Source organism: Dromiciops gliroides, chromosome 1 (assembly GCF_019393635.1).
Source record: "Dromiciops gliroides isolate mDroGli1 chromosome 1, mDroGli1.pri, whole genome shotgun sequence".
In the NCBI taxonomy this organism is placed as follows: domain Eukaryota; kingdom Metazoa; phylum Chordata; class Mammalia; order Microbiotheria; family Microbiotheriidae; genus Dromiciops; species Dromiciops gliroides.
This window is the reverse complement of record NC_057861.1, coordinates 601,437,983-601,455,739: the sequence shown is the minus strand read 5'-3', so window position 1 is coordinate 601,455,739 and position 17,757 is coordinate 601,437,983. Positions and strand designations below refer to the sequence as shown.

Genomic DNA, 17,757 nt, shown 5'->3' with positions numbered 1-17,757 from the left:
TTGCCTCATAGGGCATTTCCATACTGGGAATGACCTCTGCAATAACAGGCCTTGGATGTTCCCTCCCAAAAAAATGTGACTGACATTTCTGGAGCATTTATATCCTTTAGACTATGACTAGGGTGCCACTAAAGATCTCAGAGCAAGTGAATAGCGCGAGCAGACACATGCATGAGGATAAGTCTAGCAAAAGTAACAGCCTGGACACTAGAGGTGAGAGTGAAGATGGATAGCAGAAACAGAAAAAGGATGGATACTCTATTTACCTTAGGAAGGCAGGTCTCTAGCCAGAGCTTTCCTTTATACACATTTCTAATGACCTTAGCCGGGGGTACTGTCATTGAATTTGTGTCGTCTCCTTTATAAGCCTATAAAATATTATTCTTATGGCCCAGAGCCTGTGGAGGTAGATAGTAAAGAGGGAAGTGGGTGAAAGAAATAAGTGAGTTTACTAAACATGTATTAGGTTTCTAGTAACCTTCAAGGCATTCTACTGTGTACTGTGAGCACTACTGGAGGCAGTTAGATAGCACAGTAGATAGAGTACTGGCCTGGAGTCAGGAAAACCCCAAGTTCAAATCCAGCCTCACTTACTGTGTGATCCTAGACAAGTCACTTAACCTCTACCTGCCTCAGATTGTAAAATAAGTTTAACAACAGCACATGGGATTATGGGAATCAAAAGATATAATAATGCTTGTAAAGAATCTTCAGTTCTGGGACAACTAGGTGGTGCAGTGGATAGAGCACTGACCCTGGAGTCAGGACCTGAGTTCAAATCCAGCCTCAGACACTTAACACATACTAGCTGTGTGAACCTGGGCAAGGCACTTAACCCCAATTGCCTCACCAAAAAAAAAAAAAAAAAAGAATCTTCAGTTTAGTGACCGGATAAATTTGGGAAAGAATGAAAGGCCTTAGGGCTGAGTGCAGAGTTCCCCGGTTTAGTGAAGAGTTGGAAGCCCTGAAGCTGATTTAATTGATGAAGGCCTAAGGCATAAGGCTGTGTCCTTTTCCCCTTTTATTTCTTTTCTTTCTCCTCCCCATTCTGCTCAATCCCACCTGATAAAAGGACTTTCCCCTCTCAAAGGATATGGGCTGTCCAGTCTTTCTGAGGAGGGCAAAGTTGGAAAAGGGAGAAGGGTATTTGGAGGATCACAGGGATGGGGATAGTGGACAGAAAAGGAAGGTAGGAGAGGCCAAGGAACCATGTATCATCCCCACTTTACTGACAATGAAGCTCACAGTAAGGCAGAGCCAGAGAATATAGGTGTCCCAACAGCCCAGAGGCCCTGGAGTTAGTTACATTAGCTACTTCAAGTCTTAGAAAAGGATATTATTGAAAGGCTAGATATTTGAAGGGACTTCCCAACAGTGAAAGGGCATATGGCACACATATCCACTATGGGAATATTTCTGTTCCCAGGAAGAAGCTTTTTTCTCCTGAGGGAGTTGGAGGAAGAGGGGGAAGGTGGGAAGGAGACCTGCCCTAACTGGCTACAAATGCCCCCACTCCCTGGGTCTGCGCCAGACCCCCCACAGCCTAGGCTTCCCAAAGTCTGGAGGGGAGGGGCCAGACAATCTGGAAGCAGGTTTATGGGATGATCCATGAAGAGCACCCCCACCTTCCTAGTCCTCTCCCTCCACCCATGATTCCTTCAGAAGTCGGCTTCAAATAGCCCAGTCTCTTGTTCTGGGATTGTCCAAGGATAGCCATTTAGTGGACAGAGCAAGGCAGCCTTGTGGCGTCTCCCTTCCTGGGAGACCTCAAAAGCAAGACAGAAAGATCTTCAAATGGGACGGGGAGAGAGGGGGGAAATCCAATTAAATTTCTTTTTTTTTTTTTTTGCAGGGCAATGGGGGTTAAGTGACTTGCCCAGAGTCACACAGCTAGTAAGTGTCAAGTGTCTGAGGTCGGATTTGAACTCAGGTACTGCTGAATCCAGGGCCAGTGCTTTATCCAGTGTGCCACCTAGCTGCCCCTAATTAAATTTCTTTAAAAAAAAAAACAAAAAACTTTAAAATAACTCAGAAATGATTGGAGTGCCTTAGAAGGCCTTCACAGGAGCTACTGCAATGGTTCATGAGGCAGAGGGTTCATGAGGTAGAAAGACCTGAATTCAAATCATGTCCCAGATATTTGCTACCTGTGCGACCCTGGGCAAGTCTTTAACCTCTGCTTCAGTTTCCTGGTCTGCAAAATGAGGATCATCATAGCACCTACCTCCCAGGGTTGTGAGTATAAATGAAGATATTTGTAGAGCAATTTGCAAATCTTAATGGACTACCTAAATGCTAGATGGTATTATGATAGGAATAGAGGGGAGGCGGGGGCTAGGTGGTGCAGTGAATAAAGCATTGGCCCTGGATTCAGGAGGACCTGAGTTCAAATCTGAACTCAGACACTTGACACTTACTAGCTATGTAACCCTAGGCAAGTCACTTAACCCTCATTGCCCCACAAAAATGAATGAATGAATGGATAGATAAGACCAGGGACTGGGAAGGGGACATCACACAAGGGTGTTAGGAAGGGACACCTCTCACTAAAACTTGGGCCACTTACAGCTCACTTTCCTATTTCTGGGTATCCTACAAATAAAGATTCTTGGAAATTCCAAGGCACACCCCAATCCTGCCCCTGCTGAGGACCCCCACTCATATCCAGCACTCTCCCTTATCCATACCCTCTCCTGAAAGCACATTCTGAAGGTCTAGAACAGGCTGAAACCTGAAGGGACAGAAAAGTCCCATTATTGTTTCCTCTCCTCACACTTTAGCATGTCCCTGACAACTAGCAAAATAGTATCCTCCAAAGGGAGCCTAGAAATACTGAGCCAGAATCATGTGGCAAGGATTGGGTGTGGGCACCCTGGGGTGCCTTGGTGTCCACAGCATGATGAGGGCCAAGAGTTAAGCAGTATTGAGCAGGCGGGCCTGGGAGTTTGGGAACATGTGGGCAGCTGTGGAGGAGGTCACGCTTCCCAGCAGGCAGTGACAGATGGGAGACTTCCGTCCTTCCCGTTACAGAGCCAGATCCAAGAACACATCCCCTGTGCTCTTCACGCCCAAGCCCTCAGTCACAACTATTATCCCGAGGTCTGCAGGCCAGATGACCAGGTGGGTCTGTTCTTAGTACCACTCCCACCCCCTAACTGTCTTACTGGTGAGCAGGACTCTTGGAGTTCCAGACCCTCTTTTCCTAAACCAGCTTCCCCCAGGGGTGGGAGGAATAGGAACTGCTTTGCTGCTCCTGTTGCCATAGCAACAGGGAAGGCAGCACTTGATTTGCATGTATTTACATCTGTATAATTTCCTGGGCACAGTCACTCATCCTTATGAATGTAAATGGTTATATCCCTACAGGTAGACTGCTCCTCAACCCTACAGTATAGCAAGAAATTCCCTCCCATTTCACACAGTTCCTAGTCTCTTTTCCCTTTCTTCCTATAGACTCTGTCTCCATCAACAGACTAGATCGCTTAAATTCCATCTTCCTGCCCCAAGAATAATGAAAGGGCCCAGGCTTGAGGAAAGAATATCCCTGGAGCGGGCTGTGGATTTCAGCACCATGGAAAGCAATAAGAAGGGTTGGCAGGGAGCCTAGTCCACCCCACTCCTCAAGGTGGTCCAGAGTTAGGGGAGGGAAAAGAGAATAAAGGAAAAGAGGCAGGGATAGGACACTGGAAGAGAATACACTGGAGGACAGAGCAGGGGTACAACACAGCAGGAAAGGAATTTAGTCTAGTACTGATCCCTTTCTTTCAAGGTCCAGATGGTTAGCTCTCCTTCAGGAAGCCTTCCAGGACTGCTGCAGCCCACACTGACCATGCCAGGCCCCTACCTCCCATCTCATAGCCCTTGAGTCAGTAGCATACACTCTCATCCCAGAACAGACATCATCCATTTAGATTTTATTTTCTCACTGCTCCTAGAAATCTTATCTCCCTAGAGCAGTATCTCAGAGGACAGGAAGATTGTCTTCTCTTTTCTCCTCCCAATCCCACAGGGTTTTCTTATTATGGGGGTCTGGACAAACAGTAAGTGCTTAACAGCTGATTGAGTAATTAGGTGGCTACAGCACCACACCTAGACAGAGCTGCCACCATGTGGCCAAATCCAGAACTACAAGTTAAGCTTTGACTGCAGCAGCCCTGGGATTGAGATATGGTAATAAGAGAGGAGGGAAGCTACTTTTAGTGCACCTGGCTCATGGCCAGACATTGAAATGCCAATTGCTAATCATAGAAGCAGATTTTGAGCTGGAAGGGGCCTCTCAGAGGCCATGCTGTCCAACCTATTCATTTTACAGATGAGGAATTGAGGTCCAGGAAAGGTGAGTTGCCCAAGGTCATATAGGTAATAAGCATCAGAAGTGGAATTTGAACTCAGGTCCTCAGAGAATTATTTTTACACTGTACCACACAGCCCAGTTCCAGTCTCAGAAAAGCCCCACCTGAGACCTCCAACTCACAAAATGCTCAGAGAACTGGGTCCCAGCTTCCATCTTCTCAATTTGCTCATTAGTTTCTATGATGCCCCACTGCCTACAGGGTATAGTTCAAACTCTTTGACATTCAAAATCCTCCACAGTACAGTCCCCAAACACACCTTTCTAGACTCATTCTTTTTTTTTGCGGGGCAATTGGGGACTTGCCCAGGGTCACACAGCTAGAAAGTGTTAAGTGTCTGAGGCCAGATTTGAACTCAGATACTCCTGAATCCAGGGCCGGTGCTCTATTCACTGTGCCATCTAGCTGCCCCTAGACTCATTCTTGTTGCACTCTTTGTTCTACAGGCATTATCTGTTCTGGACAGCCTAAGCTCAGTACCAGTCCCTACAGTTTCCACTGATTTTTACCTGTCTTTTTGGCCCACCTAAAATGCCTTTTAACCCTACCTCTGGGCCTACTGGAGTCCTCTAACCCAGCATTCTAAGTCCAATTCCAGCCTCACCTCCTTGAAGCTGGTCCTAACCAACCCCAGGCCAAACTACCCTCCCAATATTCAAACAGTCTCAGACACACTTTTCACCACACAGTTCTGTAGGGTTTCCTGTGTGCCTTCTATCTCTTTAATGCACTAGGAATAGGGGCAGCACCCTGTGCTTTTTATACACACACACACACACACACAGCTGGGTACAGAGAAGGGCTTTATAAATGGTGTAAATGGAACTTTTATTCTTAACTCCTCACTTCCTTTCCTGGAGAAAATAACCTTATATTTCCAGTTCAAGGAATCATCTAATAGTGGCAAGAGGTTGATAAAACTGGTGTCACTCTTGGGGGAAAGAGAGGGAGATGGGGAGAGGAAGAAAAGGCTGAGAATCTCTTGGACCAAACACAGAGAGCCTCAGAGTAGCCATCTGGCTGGTTCCCGAGTCACGTGTTCATTTCCACCAGTTATTTGAGAGGGAATAGCAATGTAACAGAGACTGGAGACACTGGACCAAAAAAATGCAGCATGGGAACACCTCAGAATCTGCTCTGGACCCCTTTCCACTCAGGAAGTCAGGGCCTCCTGGGGGTCTCTCCTTGGGCCCCACCTCCACCTCCACCTCCCTGCCAATGCCCTGAGACTCGGGGGCCCCGCCTCTTGAGCTGAGGGGTATGTGGGGGGGTTCGGGCTAAAGGTTGTCCAAGACCAGGAGGAGCACCTGGGGGCTGGTAGCCACCCTCATTGGGGTCCAGGGGGTCCTTGCTGAGCAGAAGCCACACGGCTGGCACATGACGGCGTACAGTAAGTGGGTCCAGACCAGCCTCGGGTACTACAGGGACCCAGGCATCCTCTGTCTGCTGGAAGTGCAGTTTGGTGAGCTGGTGCAGGCCAGGCAGGCGGCGCTTCAGGATCTCTGCACAGGTCACAGCTTTGCCTGTGGCACGGCCTGCACCAGTGAACACTATTCGCCGGGTGGATTCGCTTTCCAGCCGGCCCAATGCAAAGCCCAGGAGGTTACGGATCTTGCTGCCATCCCGGACCCGCATTTCCAAGGTATCTGGAGGCAGACCTGGCACTGGGGGGACCAGTGGTTTCTCTACAGAGCTCGCCTTCTGGTAATTCTCCATGGCTGGTCCAGAGACCTTCACTGTGCCTAAAGAGGGAGAGGTGAGTGCATAGTACCCAAGGGCCAAGTCCAAAGCACCCCTATATCAGAAAGGGGGTACAGAGTACCCTGAGATTTAAGGGTTCTCTCCCTGTAAGAACTCCCTGGGTATCCCTGAAGAAAGGGGCAATGTCTCCCCCTAGTTCAGGATCTTCCTAAAAGAAAAGCCCATTGACCTTAAGACAAAGCCCTTAAGCCCTTCTGATTAACAAGCCTTCTCAAGAACTTGCAATGGATAACTCCCCAATGTCTATAGAATTAGAGGCAGGGGGTGCTTAAAACTCTCTGTAGAGGTAGCATGGTGTGATACCCTATCATGGTATCACACCTGCTGGACTTGGAGTCATGGAGTCCTGGGTTCAAATCCTGACTCAGACACTTACTAGTTGTGTGACCTTGGGCATGTCTGGGTCCTAGTTTCCTCATCTGCAAAAAAAGAATAATGGTACCTACCTCATAAAGACTCATAAAGCTCAAATAGGATAACATGTAAAACCCTCTGCAACCTTACAGCTATTATTACAAACAAAACCAAAGGAAAACACTTTGAAAAAAGGAACGTTAGAAACATTTTGTTTGCCTCCTCCCATTTTTTTTTTAAACCAGGCAAACAAATCTCTAATTTACCCAACATAATTTTGTGAGGAAGACACAAGGTGTGTGACGACTAAAGGGAAAGACACAATCTGCCTGAGCTTCAGTTTGCTCATCTGCAAAGGGATAACTTCCTTGCCAAGCACTTTTTTGGAAACCTTAAAGCCACATAAGAAATATGAGCTACCCACGAAGCTTAGTCCTAGAGAAAAAGATCAGAGGAGGCACCTTTCCCCTTTTTGCAGAGGTGAGGGAATATGGCAGTAGAACACTGAAGGAGATGTCAATTTTTTTTTAACATGTGAGTTGGGTTTGTGGGACTGTTTTTTCTTTGTTTTTTAAATTCTCTGTTGTAAGGGATAGATAGCTCTTTTAAGGGGGAGGGGGAATAATGGGAATATAGGTGATATAAAAACACAAGGTAGGGGGCAGCTAGGTGGCCCAGTGGATAAAACATTGGCCCTGGATTCAGGGGGACCTGAGTTCAAATCTGACCTAAGATACTTGACACTTACTAGCTGTGTGACTCTGGGCAAGTCACTTAACCCTCATTACTCCTCGAAAAAACAAAACAAAACAAAACAAAAAAACCCACATACACACACAAAGCAGCAATAAATAAATAAATAAATAAAAAGAAATGTGGACCATTACCAAAACAATCATTTCTAAATGAACAAAGTAACTTTGGTTCTGTAAAAGTTCCTAAAATATATTTATTGTGAATATTTTAATTTCCTTCCCTTTTCTGCCCCCAACTATCTTAAAAGAATGATCAATGATCAATATGTCAAAAAGTTTATCTAAATATCTCAACTTAAGGCCCTCTCTGCTTCAATTCCAAGCTTACTTTCTAGCCTCATTTCACTCCTCACAAACTGAATCTGGAGTTGGAAAGACCTAGGTCTGAACCACAGCCTTGTCACCTGCCTTCTATCTGTGACCCCAGGAAAGTCACTTAACCCCTCTCTGTGTCTTCAATTTCTTCATCTGCAAAATGAAGGAAGCATTTATTAAGTGGCATAGTATGTGCCAGGGGCTTTTACAAATTAGTTCATCCGATTCCATCCCCACAACAACCCTGTGAGGTGGATGCTATGATTAATACCCCCATTTTACAGATGAGAAAACCGAGGCAAAGGGAAAGTGACCCGCCCAGAGACACACGGCTAGTAAGTATCTATCTGCGGCTGGGATTTGAGCTCAGGACTGGAAAACCCCGGAGCCTCTTGGAGACAGGGCTCTAACCACTGCGCTAGAGAACGAAGACGCGGCCGGGATCCTTTCCAGTGCTACATCTCCCAAACCGCGATCCCAGCAAGTTCAGGCCATCCCCGCCTCCCGGCCGAGCCTTTGCTCACGCTGTTCCCGCTTAGCTGCTGGTGCTTGCCCTCCCTCCTGCCCCTCCACCCAGGTCTTTCCCGTCGTTCAAGGCCCGGCTCAAGTGCCACCTGGCCTCGAGAAGCCTCAACCATAAAACCCTGGGACAGGCCCTCGTGCCGCACCGGGTGCAGATGCCTCCACGTGTCTGAAGAGACTAAGAAGCTAGGGGGGGGAGGTGCCCCAGCTCCTGCTTCTACCCCGCCCCCACCCCAAGCCCACCTGTGGATTATCCGCGCTCTTCCTTTCTTACCCCCCGTTGCCCCCCGGTAGCACTCCCTGCCATCCGTAACGGTCCGAGGGGTGCTGCCAGGCTCTCCAGCCCACCCTCCGGATGGGCCCCTCGGGGTCTCTGAGCGTTCTTTCTTTCCGCCCACCGCCGGGATCTCTAAGCGTCTCCGGCACCGGGCCCACTTGTCCCCGGTTGCGATCGCTAAGCGCCTCTAGCCGGGTGCTTTCTCAGCCTGGAATCTCCAAGAGTCCGCCCGGAAGGGGGGCTCTAAGAGTGCCCGCCCCGTCCCATACCCCCCACCCCTAAGCCAACCCTCACCTCCGCCTCCTTCCGCCGCCAGGGACCTCTCACGCTGGGAAATCAAGATGGCTGAGCGACGGGTCGGGCGCGTGTTCGGCGGCGCGGGGACGCGCGAGCAGGAGGGCGGGGTGTGCGCAGAGACCACGCCCACCCGGCGGAGGGCACGCCCCTGGAGGCGCATGGTCACGCCCCTCCGCGGGAGGGGAGGGGAGAGGCTGCGGATATAGGCCGGTCTATTCTAGGTTCCCTTATTGCGTTGAGAGGGAGAAACTGAGGCTCGAGCGTGGGCGCGGCGTGAATCCGGGGGAGGAGCTCGGAGGGCGGGAGGAAGGAGTCCGTGCCCCCAGGACCTTTCTCCCCCTCCTCCCCCCCGCGTTCTCCCCTTCGGCGTCAGCGGCGGGGATTCCTTCACGTGGGCGCCAGGTGGCGACAAAACACCAGACATCGGACTCCAGGGGCGGCGCACACCCAGCCTCCACCTAGCCAGCCCCTCCAAAGCCGAACCTCGACCTGACCCCCAGCCCACTGCCTAGGGAGGCCACCCTAGGAAGTCCCTTTGGGGACTATTTAATGCCATCGGTGCTTAGCACATTGTAGGCGCTTAATAGTTATTGAATTGAATTGCGTCCGGGAGAAGGGGACCTCCAAGAGGAGGAAACTCCCTCTACTCATGCAGTTCAGCCCCTTCTCTATGCTTTCTAGTTACAGGGAGCTCGGAGAGGTTCACTTGCCCAGAAGGAGGTGGGACTTGAACCTGTGCCTCCCGGGTCTGGGGCCAGCTCTGTCCTCTTAATCTTTTTTAGCCAAGAAGCCTTTTGGCAGTCTGGACACCTTGGCCACGGACGTGGACACAGCCATGGTCTCCTGAGAAAAAGTGTTTTATTTTGTTTTGGGCAAGGTAATGGGGGTTAAATGACTTGCCCAGGGCCACACAGCTAGTAAGTGTCAAGTGTCTGAGGCTAGATTTGAACTCAGGTCCTCCTGAATCCAGGGTTGATGCTTTATCCACAGAAAAAGGTTTTTTAATGTATGAACTAAATACAGGGGATTACAAAGAAAACAATTCAATTATAAGAATATTAAGAAAAAGTCAGTGAAGCAATCCCAGGCTAAGGGCCCCTATGTCTACACAATTATTCCAACCTATGGGTAAGAGAACTGAAGTTGAGAGATCGGGGGTCACTAGCTCAGTCTCGCAGCTAGTGGGTGTGTATAGAGCTGGGACTGATTTAATATGGGGGGGCGGGAAGGAAAATGGTCAAGGATAACTGGGGAGGAGGGGTGATCCTGGTGACTCTATGGATACTTGTTTACCCCTTACTCCCATTACTCTGCTCTCTTTCCAGACCGATGCCACCACCACCAATCCCAGGTCTCCCCAGCTCATTGCACCATACGTGGCTGTCTCTGAAGTGGTGATGCCTTGGAAACGATGCCCAACCTGGGAGACTCTACCCAAAGGGAGATGCACTGGGAATGGAGGCTGGAGCTTTCAGCCCACCTTGTGGGCCACTTGCTATTGTTCCTGGACAGGGCCAGCCTGGAGAGGGAAAAAGAGTGCCCAACTCTAGGTTACTAGAAAGGGCTGTTTCTTTTCTAGAACATTCACAGATCAAAGACTGACATCTGGATGCCTAAAAAATATTTATAGTGGCTTTAAAATTTCATAATTAAAAAAAAAACAACTTGAAACCATGCATGACACAAATGATTTGGGAATAACAGAAAAATTGCAGTTTTTCCTAGTAATAAAATATTTTAGCACCAGGAAAAATGAAAAATATAAATACAAAAAAATGTGGAAAGACATAAGTAAGCTATGCAGAGTAAGTAAGGATAGCAGAATTACTACAATATACACACTATTTTTAAAAATAGCAATACCATCTGCTTAAGCATTCAGACATGGGAAAAGGTCCCAAGAGCAAATAAAATGTCATTATTTTGAAGTTTATCTAAAAAGATGGCCCCAAAGTCTTAGTGCAGTTTTAAGTTTTAATAACTCCAGAAATATCAATGCTACAAATCTACCCAAAAAATCATTTGAAAGTTTATTTCTTTTGCCTTTAGTTTTGTGAATTTTGAATGTCATTTTTATTTTAACAAGGTCAGGTACACTGTCACTGTGCAATCAATGTGAGAGTTTCTAGATGATACTTGGATCAGAAGAGGAGGGAAATCCTCATGTTTGCCTATCTCAGTCACCTAATCTATGTCCATTGACCTTTCTTGTTGTGGAGGTCATGTCATAATGTCATATGTGCATTGAAATCTCATTCTTTGGATGATTTTAAAATGAGGATTACAAATGCAATCCTTTCAGTCACTGAGCAGCTGATGAAAGTTTTTTTCAAAGTTTAAAGACTGACAAAAATAAATCAATATTTTAAAATGTTAGCTTTTCAAAGGTTTTTTCTTGAGTAGAAGTATTTCTACTTCTGAACACATTAAAGCCTAGCTGCACCAAAACTTTTGGTACATGCTGCATATCTTTTCTATTCTTTTTGTTCCACTAGCCCTTTCTCTGTTGCTTACATACTCAGCTAATCCCCCACTCTTAAAGTCTTCCTCTGAATCTTCCATCCCCACTCAAGTTATTTTATCCAGCTCACAACCAAACTAATAACTTTGAAACTTAAAAACATTTTTTAAAATAGCAATCTCTACTCATTGACTTCACCTACAATTTCTTTTTCACCCCCTTGTAATGACTTCAAACCCTGACACTCAACTGAACCCATGCTTTCCAAAGTCCCCAGTCATATCTTAATTGGTAAATCCAATGGCCTTTCCCCAATTCTTACCCTTCTTGACTCCTCTACACCATTTGACCACACCCTCATCCTGGATGTCATTGTTGGGTAATCTGGACGCTGCTCTCAGCTGGTTCTCCTCCTAGCAGTTCCTTTGGAGTCTCCTTTGCTGGATTGTCAGCCAAGTGTCTGTTCTAAACCCTCTTCTTTTTCCTTTCTACCCTCACAGGTTTTCTCTCTACCTCTCTGCTCCTGTTGCTCCAACCTCCAAATCTGCTTCTGTTGCCCCACCAGAGGCCAGACCTGGGAGGAACTAAGTCACTCTCTGGAACCACAGCCCCCATCTTCACCCGGGCCATTTCCTCTGGATACTAATGCATCCTCAGTCCCTTCCCTTGCCCTTTTCCACCTCTCTGAGAACTGTAATCAAATTACTATTACCATCAGTGTCTGGGGGAGGCTTGTTAATGTACTGCATTGCTCTCCTCACTGTGTTTTGGACTTCCCAGATTCTAACTCCCTTCCCTGGTCTACCACTCTCCCCCATTAGAATATAAGCTTCTTAAGGGCAGGGACTATCTTGTGTGTGTGTGTGTGTGTGTGTGTGTGTGTGTGTGTGTGTGTGTGTGTGTGTGTCTGAGGCAATTGGGGTTAAGCGATTTGTCCAAGGTTACACAGCTAGTAAGTGTCAAGTGTCTGAGGCTGGATTTGAACTCAGGTCCTCCTGGATCCAGGGCCAGTGCTCTATCCACTGCGCCACCTAGCTGCCCCGGCAGGGACTATCTTACTTTGTACCCCCAGAACTTAATACAGTGCTTGGTACATAGTATGCACTTAATAAATGCTTTTCATTCATTCAATTATTCAGTCATTCTTGGAGCACAGTGCTTGGCACTTAGTAAGCAGTTAACTGCTTTTCACCCATTCATTCACTCATTCTTGGAGCATAGTATTTAGCAAATAATAAGTACTTAATAAATGCTTTTCATTCATGGAGATCGTATCTGTTCGCATGAAATCAAATATCACATTTCTGTGGGAGAAAAATCCACACATCTACTCCAAAGTCTAAAATTCCAGCCCTTATCTCTTTCCTAAACTCTAGCCTTTCATTACCAGTTCCCTGCTGGATAGCTTTGCCTATATCCTGTGATGTTTAAAATCTAACTGTGATGTCTAAAAAATCTAATGTGTGGTTGCCTTAAATTAGAAGCTTTAGCACCAGTCTTTGGACATTAAGCATTTATTAAAGCATACTAGATATTAGAGAAAAGAGAACACGTGGAGTTAAGAAAAGGCCTATCTAGCCTAGAGTTCCAGCCTGGTCTGATTCTTCCTCAAGTCCTCTACCATGAACCTGCTTCAACCATGAACTCTCTCAAACTGGGTGTGGAAGCTTGTTATAGGTCTGGAGCAGAGGCGGTCCTTACACACTATTTCAAACTGATTGGTTAGCATCATCCAAATCCATTGGTTCACTGGACCTGAAGGTGGTCTCATGTTGAGTTCAAAGTCCTTAGCTTCTGAGAACAACACCTCCTTAAGGAACAGCCAGGTGTGGTTACAATCTAATTAACTTGAAGCAGGCTAATCAGCAGTCAATCACTCTCACTTAATTCAATCAGTTTAGATTAATTTCCAGGTGAGCCTATGAGTATCTGCCAAATCCCATTATTTTATCACAATCCATATATCCATAGATAGAGATAGAGCGAGATATATACATAGAGAGATATAGATATATACACATACACACCCATATATGTATACATCCATGGCTATCTAAAACCCAACATGTCCCAAATGGAATTAACCTTGTCCCTAAATCCATCCTTCTCCAAACTTTCCTATTGCCATTAGTGGCACCACCATGCTTCTAGTAACCCAGGTTTGCAACATCAAAGTAGGCTAGTGGATAGAGTGCCAGGCCAGGAGTCAGGAAGACCTGAATTCAAATTCGACCTCAGCCACTTCCTAGCTGTGTGACCCTGGGCAAATCATGTAATCTGTTGCTTCAGTTTCTTCATCTGTAAAATGGGAATAATAGTAGCACCTAACCTCCCAAGCTTGTGAGGATCACATGAGATAATAATTGTAAAGTGCATGACACTGTGCTTGGCAAATAGTGAACACCATGTAAATGTTAGCTATTATTATTATGCAACTCAGTTTAACATTCTTGTTCCTCTTTCTCAGACCATATTATGTTGTTTCCCCCGCAGCTGTCCCCCCCTCCCCCAATTTATTTAGAAGTTCCTCAAGGGCAGAGATTATCTCTTTCCTCAGGACAATGCAGGCTTTATCTCCCCAACACTTAAGTCCAGCTTCTTGGAGGTAAGGACTAGATCAATTATTCCATAATGACCTATTGTTATTGTTCGGTCATTTTTTGGGTTGTGTCTGACTCTTCAGGACCCCATTTTCTTGGCAGAGATACTAGAGTGGTTCACCATTTCCTTCTCCAGCTCATGGCTGGAGGAAACTGAGGCAAACAGGGTGAAGTGACTTGCCCAGGGTCATGCAGCCAGCAAGTGTCTGAGGCCTCATTTGAACTCAGATAGATGAGTCTTCCTGACTCCAAGCCCAGCACTCTCTCTAGATCCATACAGAAGTAGCAAACAGTGGCTTTGTTCCCCAGGATTGTTCCTGATGAAGAGGCTGAACATGAGAGTGGAAAGTTATGATTTCAGAATCTTCTACATCAGGGACGAGAATCTGAGGAAACGCCCTCCACTTTTGAGCTTGGGTGTGCTTGTGTTATTCACACAAGCTGATTCCATTCCCTCAGAGTGAGGACCACAAGAAAGCTAAGCTACTTGCAATCAGACAGGGTGGGGGATGGTGGACCCCATGGAACATAAACTTCTCTCCATCCTTTACATCCCTCTGAGCTGGAAGAAGGAGAAAAGAGCCAAGCTCTCCTCCACTCATCCCAGGCCAGTCCCCTCACCATGCCAGGAAGATGCCATTTTTATTCCCATCTCTCCATATTTGCCCTTCCAGAGTGCCCTCGATTACCCAGCTCCTACTACTGTGTGTGGGAGGAAGGTTATTACACAGGTCCTGTGGGAACACAAAACTATATGAGGCTATATAGGCCTTGTCCTAGGGAAGCTGATTCTGAGAAAAAGGTAAGGGCACAAATGACCACAATACAATGTGTTATAAGAGACCTTCATCAGTGGGGAGAGAAACTATTTCCGACTTGGGTGACTGGTGAGGTCTCACAGAGTGGGCAGCATTTGAAGGATGGATACAATTTCAATAGGCAGAGATAGATGAGGCTGGAGGGTATTTTTATGCATATAAAATGAGGTGAGGGGCAGCTAGGTGGTGAAGTGGATAGAGCACTGGCCCTGGGTTCAGGAGGATCTGAGTTCAAATCTGATCTCAGACACTTGATACTTACTAGCTGTGTGACCCTGGACAAGTCACTTAACCCCACTTGCTTCATCAAAAAAATAAATAAATAAAAATAGGTGAGACAAAGTGCCAGGTAGGAAAACATGAGATAGGTTCAGGTTAGTAATCAAGCTTGGCAAGTACAGAGGTGGACAGTGAGAAATGAGGCTGGAAAGGTGGGTGGGAGCCATTGCTTAGAGGGCATTGAATGCCAGGCAAAAGATTTTGAAATGTATCACGAGGTCGGGTGAGACCACACTGGAGGTTCCCCGACTGGGGTGGTGACTTGATCAAGGTGGAAATTTCAGAAGGTCAGTCTAACAGGAGAGGGCAGAGCTGGTTAATTTTTCATCCTCCTTGCCGACCCAAAACATGAACATGAGTTCAGTGTATAGAGACAAGGACTGGATTTAGGATTTCATTGGTCAATGTATGTCTGCCCTAAATTCAAATAAATAAAAATGAATTTTGACTTGAGAATTCAAGGTTCTGGGTGAAATAACCCAAGCTCCTACAGTATTTACTGTCTTTGTTCCTCTGGCTTCAAGTACACACACACACACTGACAGGTTACAGCTGGTTATCTCAAATAAAATTCCAGAGTCCCTAACCAGACTGAGCTCCCCCAAAGTATATGTTCTTTTGCTCTGTCCTGTCCCTCCCCCCAGTCCCCATCGCTTTTTGTGGTTGGATTGTTGAAGTCATTTTGTTTCTCAGTCACAGTGTCAATAAAGTCACACTGTCAATAAAGACACGATGTCAATAACGGCATGTTGTCTGACTGGGACACTAGGGGATGCAGTAAATCACAGCTAGAGTTTTCTCCCCTCTTGTTCATTTGCCTTTGTCCTTTTTAGTCCACCATCGCACATGTGAGTTCCCCAAGGTTAAGGATCCTACAGACACACAGACACACACACCAGGAGGCACTCAGGCCTCTGAGGATTGCTGCTCCCATTAGATTAATAGGTTAATGAGGTTTCCTCCCCTTTTCCCATTTCTGGCCTTTGGAGAGATTGAACAGATAATATGTTTGAGACTAGACAGGCTCCCCTTCTCTCCTGATCTCCATGGGGAAACTGGGTCTCTCCCCTTCCTCTAACCTCTCACAGCACTGATGCTCAGGCCCTTGTCAAGAGGTGATGCGTCGGTGGATAGTAGGAGAAGTGACTTGGAATTAGAAGACCTGAGGTCTGGTCACCTCTGCCACTTACTGTGTGGTCTTGGGCAAGTCACTTCACTTCTCTGATAGTTTCCTCATCTGTAAAATGCATTTATGAAGAATATAATAATAGCTGACTTTTCTATAGTGCTCAAGTTTGCCAGGCACTTTACATACATTTTTTTCACCTGATTCTCACAAGTCTGTGCATGGAGATGATGGTGGGTGAGGATCAATTGAGATAATATGTAGGGACAGGCACAGTGTATAGATGGGGGGGGGCGGCGTGACTTCAGTATATACTAGTTCAGTGAATGCTTGCTTCTCTCTTAAAAAGGAAGGAAAACCAAAGTTCAGGAAGAGGAAGATCTGATCAAATCTCAAAGAACAGACCCAGGACTGCTGACTGAAACAATAACAGCCCAGCTTTAGATTGTTGCTAAGGTGATGCAGTAGATAGAATGCTGGGCCTGGACTTAGAAAAGACCGGGGTTCAAATCCACCTTCAGACACTTCCCAGTCGTGTGACCCTGGGCAAATCACTTAACCTCTTTCTGCCTTAGTTTCTGAATCTGTAAAGTGGGGATAACAATTGTACCCACCTCCTATGGTGATTGTGGGGATCCAATGAGATAATTTTAGTAAAGTGCTTAGCATAATATCTGGCAAATAACAGGTGCTATGTAAGTACTAGCTATTATTGTTATAACATTGGATAATGGTAGTAGAGAGAACTTGGAAAGAAAACAGAAGGAACATGCTTCTCAGTTCAATTACTCTTCCTCTAAATCAACATCATTCAGCTGCTTTTCTGACATTCAGGTCAAAGGGCAAAAACCAAATAATTGGTCCTCCCAGGGGGATTTCCAGCTAGTGGCACCTCCACATGAATTATCTCACAGCCCCCTCCTTCCTCTCAGCCTTCTGCCATGCCTCTTTCTACAAGTGCATCCTCTGACCACCCAGGGTCTCTGCTGCCCCCTACTTACACCAGAACAATTTGACCAGCTCCCATCCTTAACCCTCCTAGAACTCCAAGCCCACCTCTCTATTCCCATGACTACTACCATAATATAAGACCTCACTAACACCTGCTTAGACCATGGCTATAATCTAGTAATATTTTATAGTATTGACTCTATCCTAATTCCAATCCATCCTTTGTATTACTGCCAGAATATTTTATAAAGATTTATTATTCCTGGGGCAGCTAGGTCAGCTAGGTGGCTCAGTGGATAGAGCACCGGCCCTGGAGTCAGGAGGGCCTGAGTTCAAATCTGGCCTCAGAAACTTAACACTTACTAGCTGTGTGACCCTGGGCAAGTCGCTTAACCCCAATTGCCTCACCAAAAATAAATGAATGAATGAATAAATAAATAAATAAATGAGTGAGTGAGTGAGTGAATGAATGAATGGATAGATAGATAAATAAATACATAAATAAATAAAAGATTTCTTCTTCCTCTGCTCCAAAATCTTTAGGGCTTCCCCAATCATCTACCAAGTCCAGTTTGAATTTGTCAAGCATTCAAGGCCTTACCTTTCTAGGTTTGTCTTATAATTTTCTTCTCTTTGACTGCTCCAGACTGCCTAGTCTCTGCCCAGCTCCCCACACCAGACTCTCTACTCCCACCTCAGTGCTCACAATGTTCCCTGTCTGCAATACTTTACCTCCATTTATCTATCTTTTGCATTCCTACCTATCATTTCAAGTCCTCCTCAAATACTACTTCACCTAGGGAGGTTGTCCTTACCGCCCTGGTCAGTAATGAAGTCCCTTGGATTTCCCTAGGCTCTTTGCTTTGCACCTTCCTAATGCCCTTATGCA

The 17,757-nt window shown here is 46.2% G+C and overlaps 1 protein-coding gene across 2 annotated transcripts; it reads right to left on the bottom strand.

Annotated features, from left to right (window-relative positions):
* Positions 1-5,161: 5,161 nt before the first annotated feature.
* Positions 5,162-8,735, bottom strand: RPP25L (ribonuclease P/MRP subunit p25 like). Of its 2 annotated transcripts, none has more exons than XM_043979080.1 (2): positions 8,631-8,735; positions 5,162-6,094 (listed from the first exon to the last, which is right to left on the bottom strand). In XM_043979080.1, exon 2 carries the CDS (start codon positions 6,066-6,068, stop codon positions 5,514-5,516), a length of 555 nt encoding a protein of 184 aa, XP_043835015.1. In that variant the 5' UTR covers positions 6,069-6,094; positions 8,631-8,735; the 3' UTR covers positions 5,162-5,513. The 2 variants fall into 2 exon arrangements, with proteins under 2 accessions (XP_043835015.1, XP_043835016.1); XM_043979081.1 differs by lacking the exon at positions 8,631-8,735 and adding an exon at positions 8,334-8,554.
* Between the last annotated feature and the right edge of the window lie 9,022 nt (positions 8,736-17,757).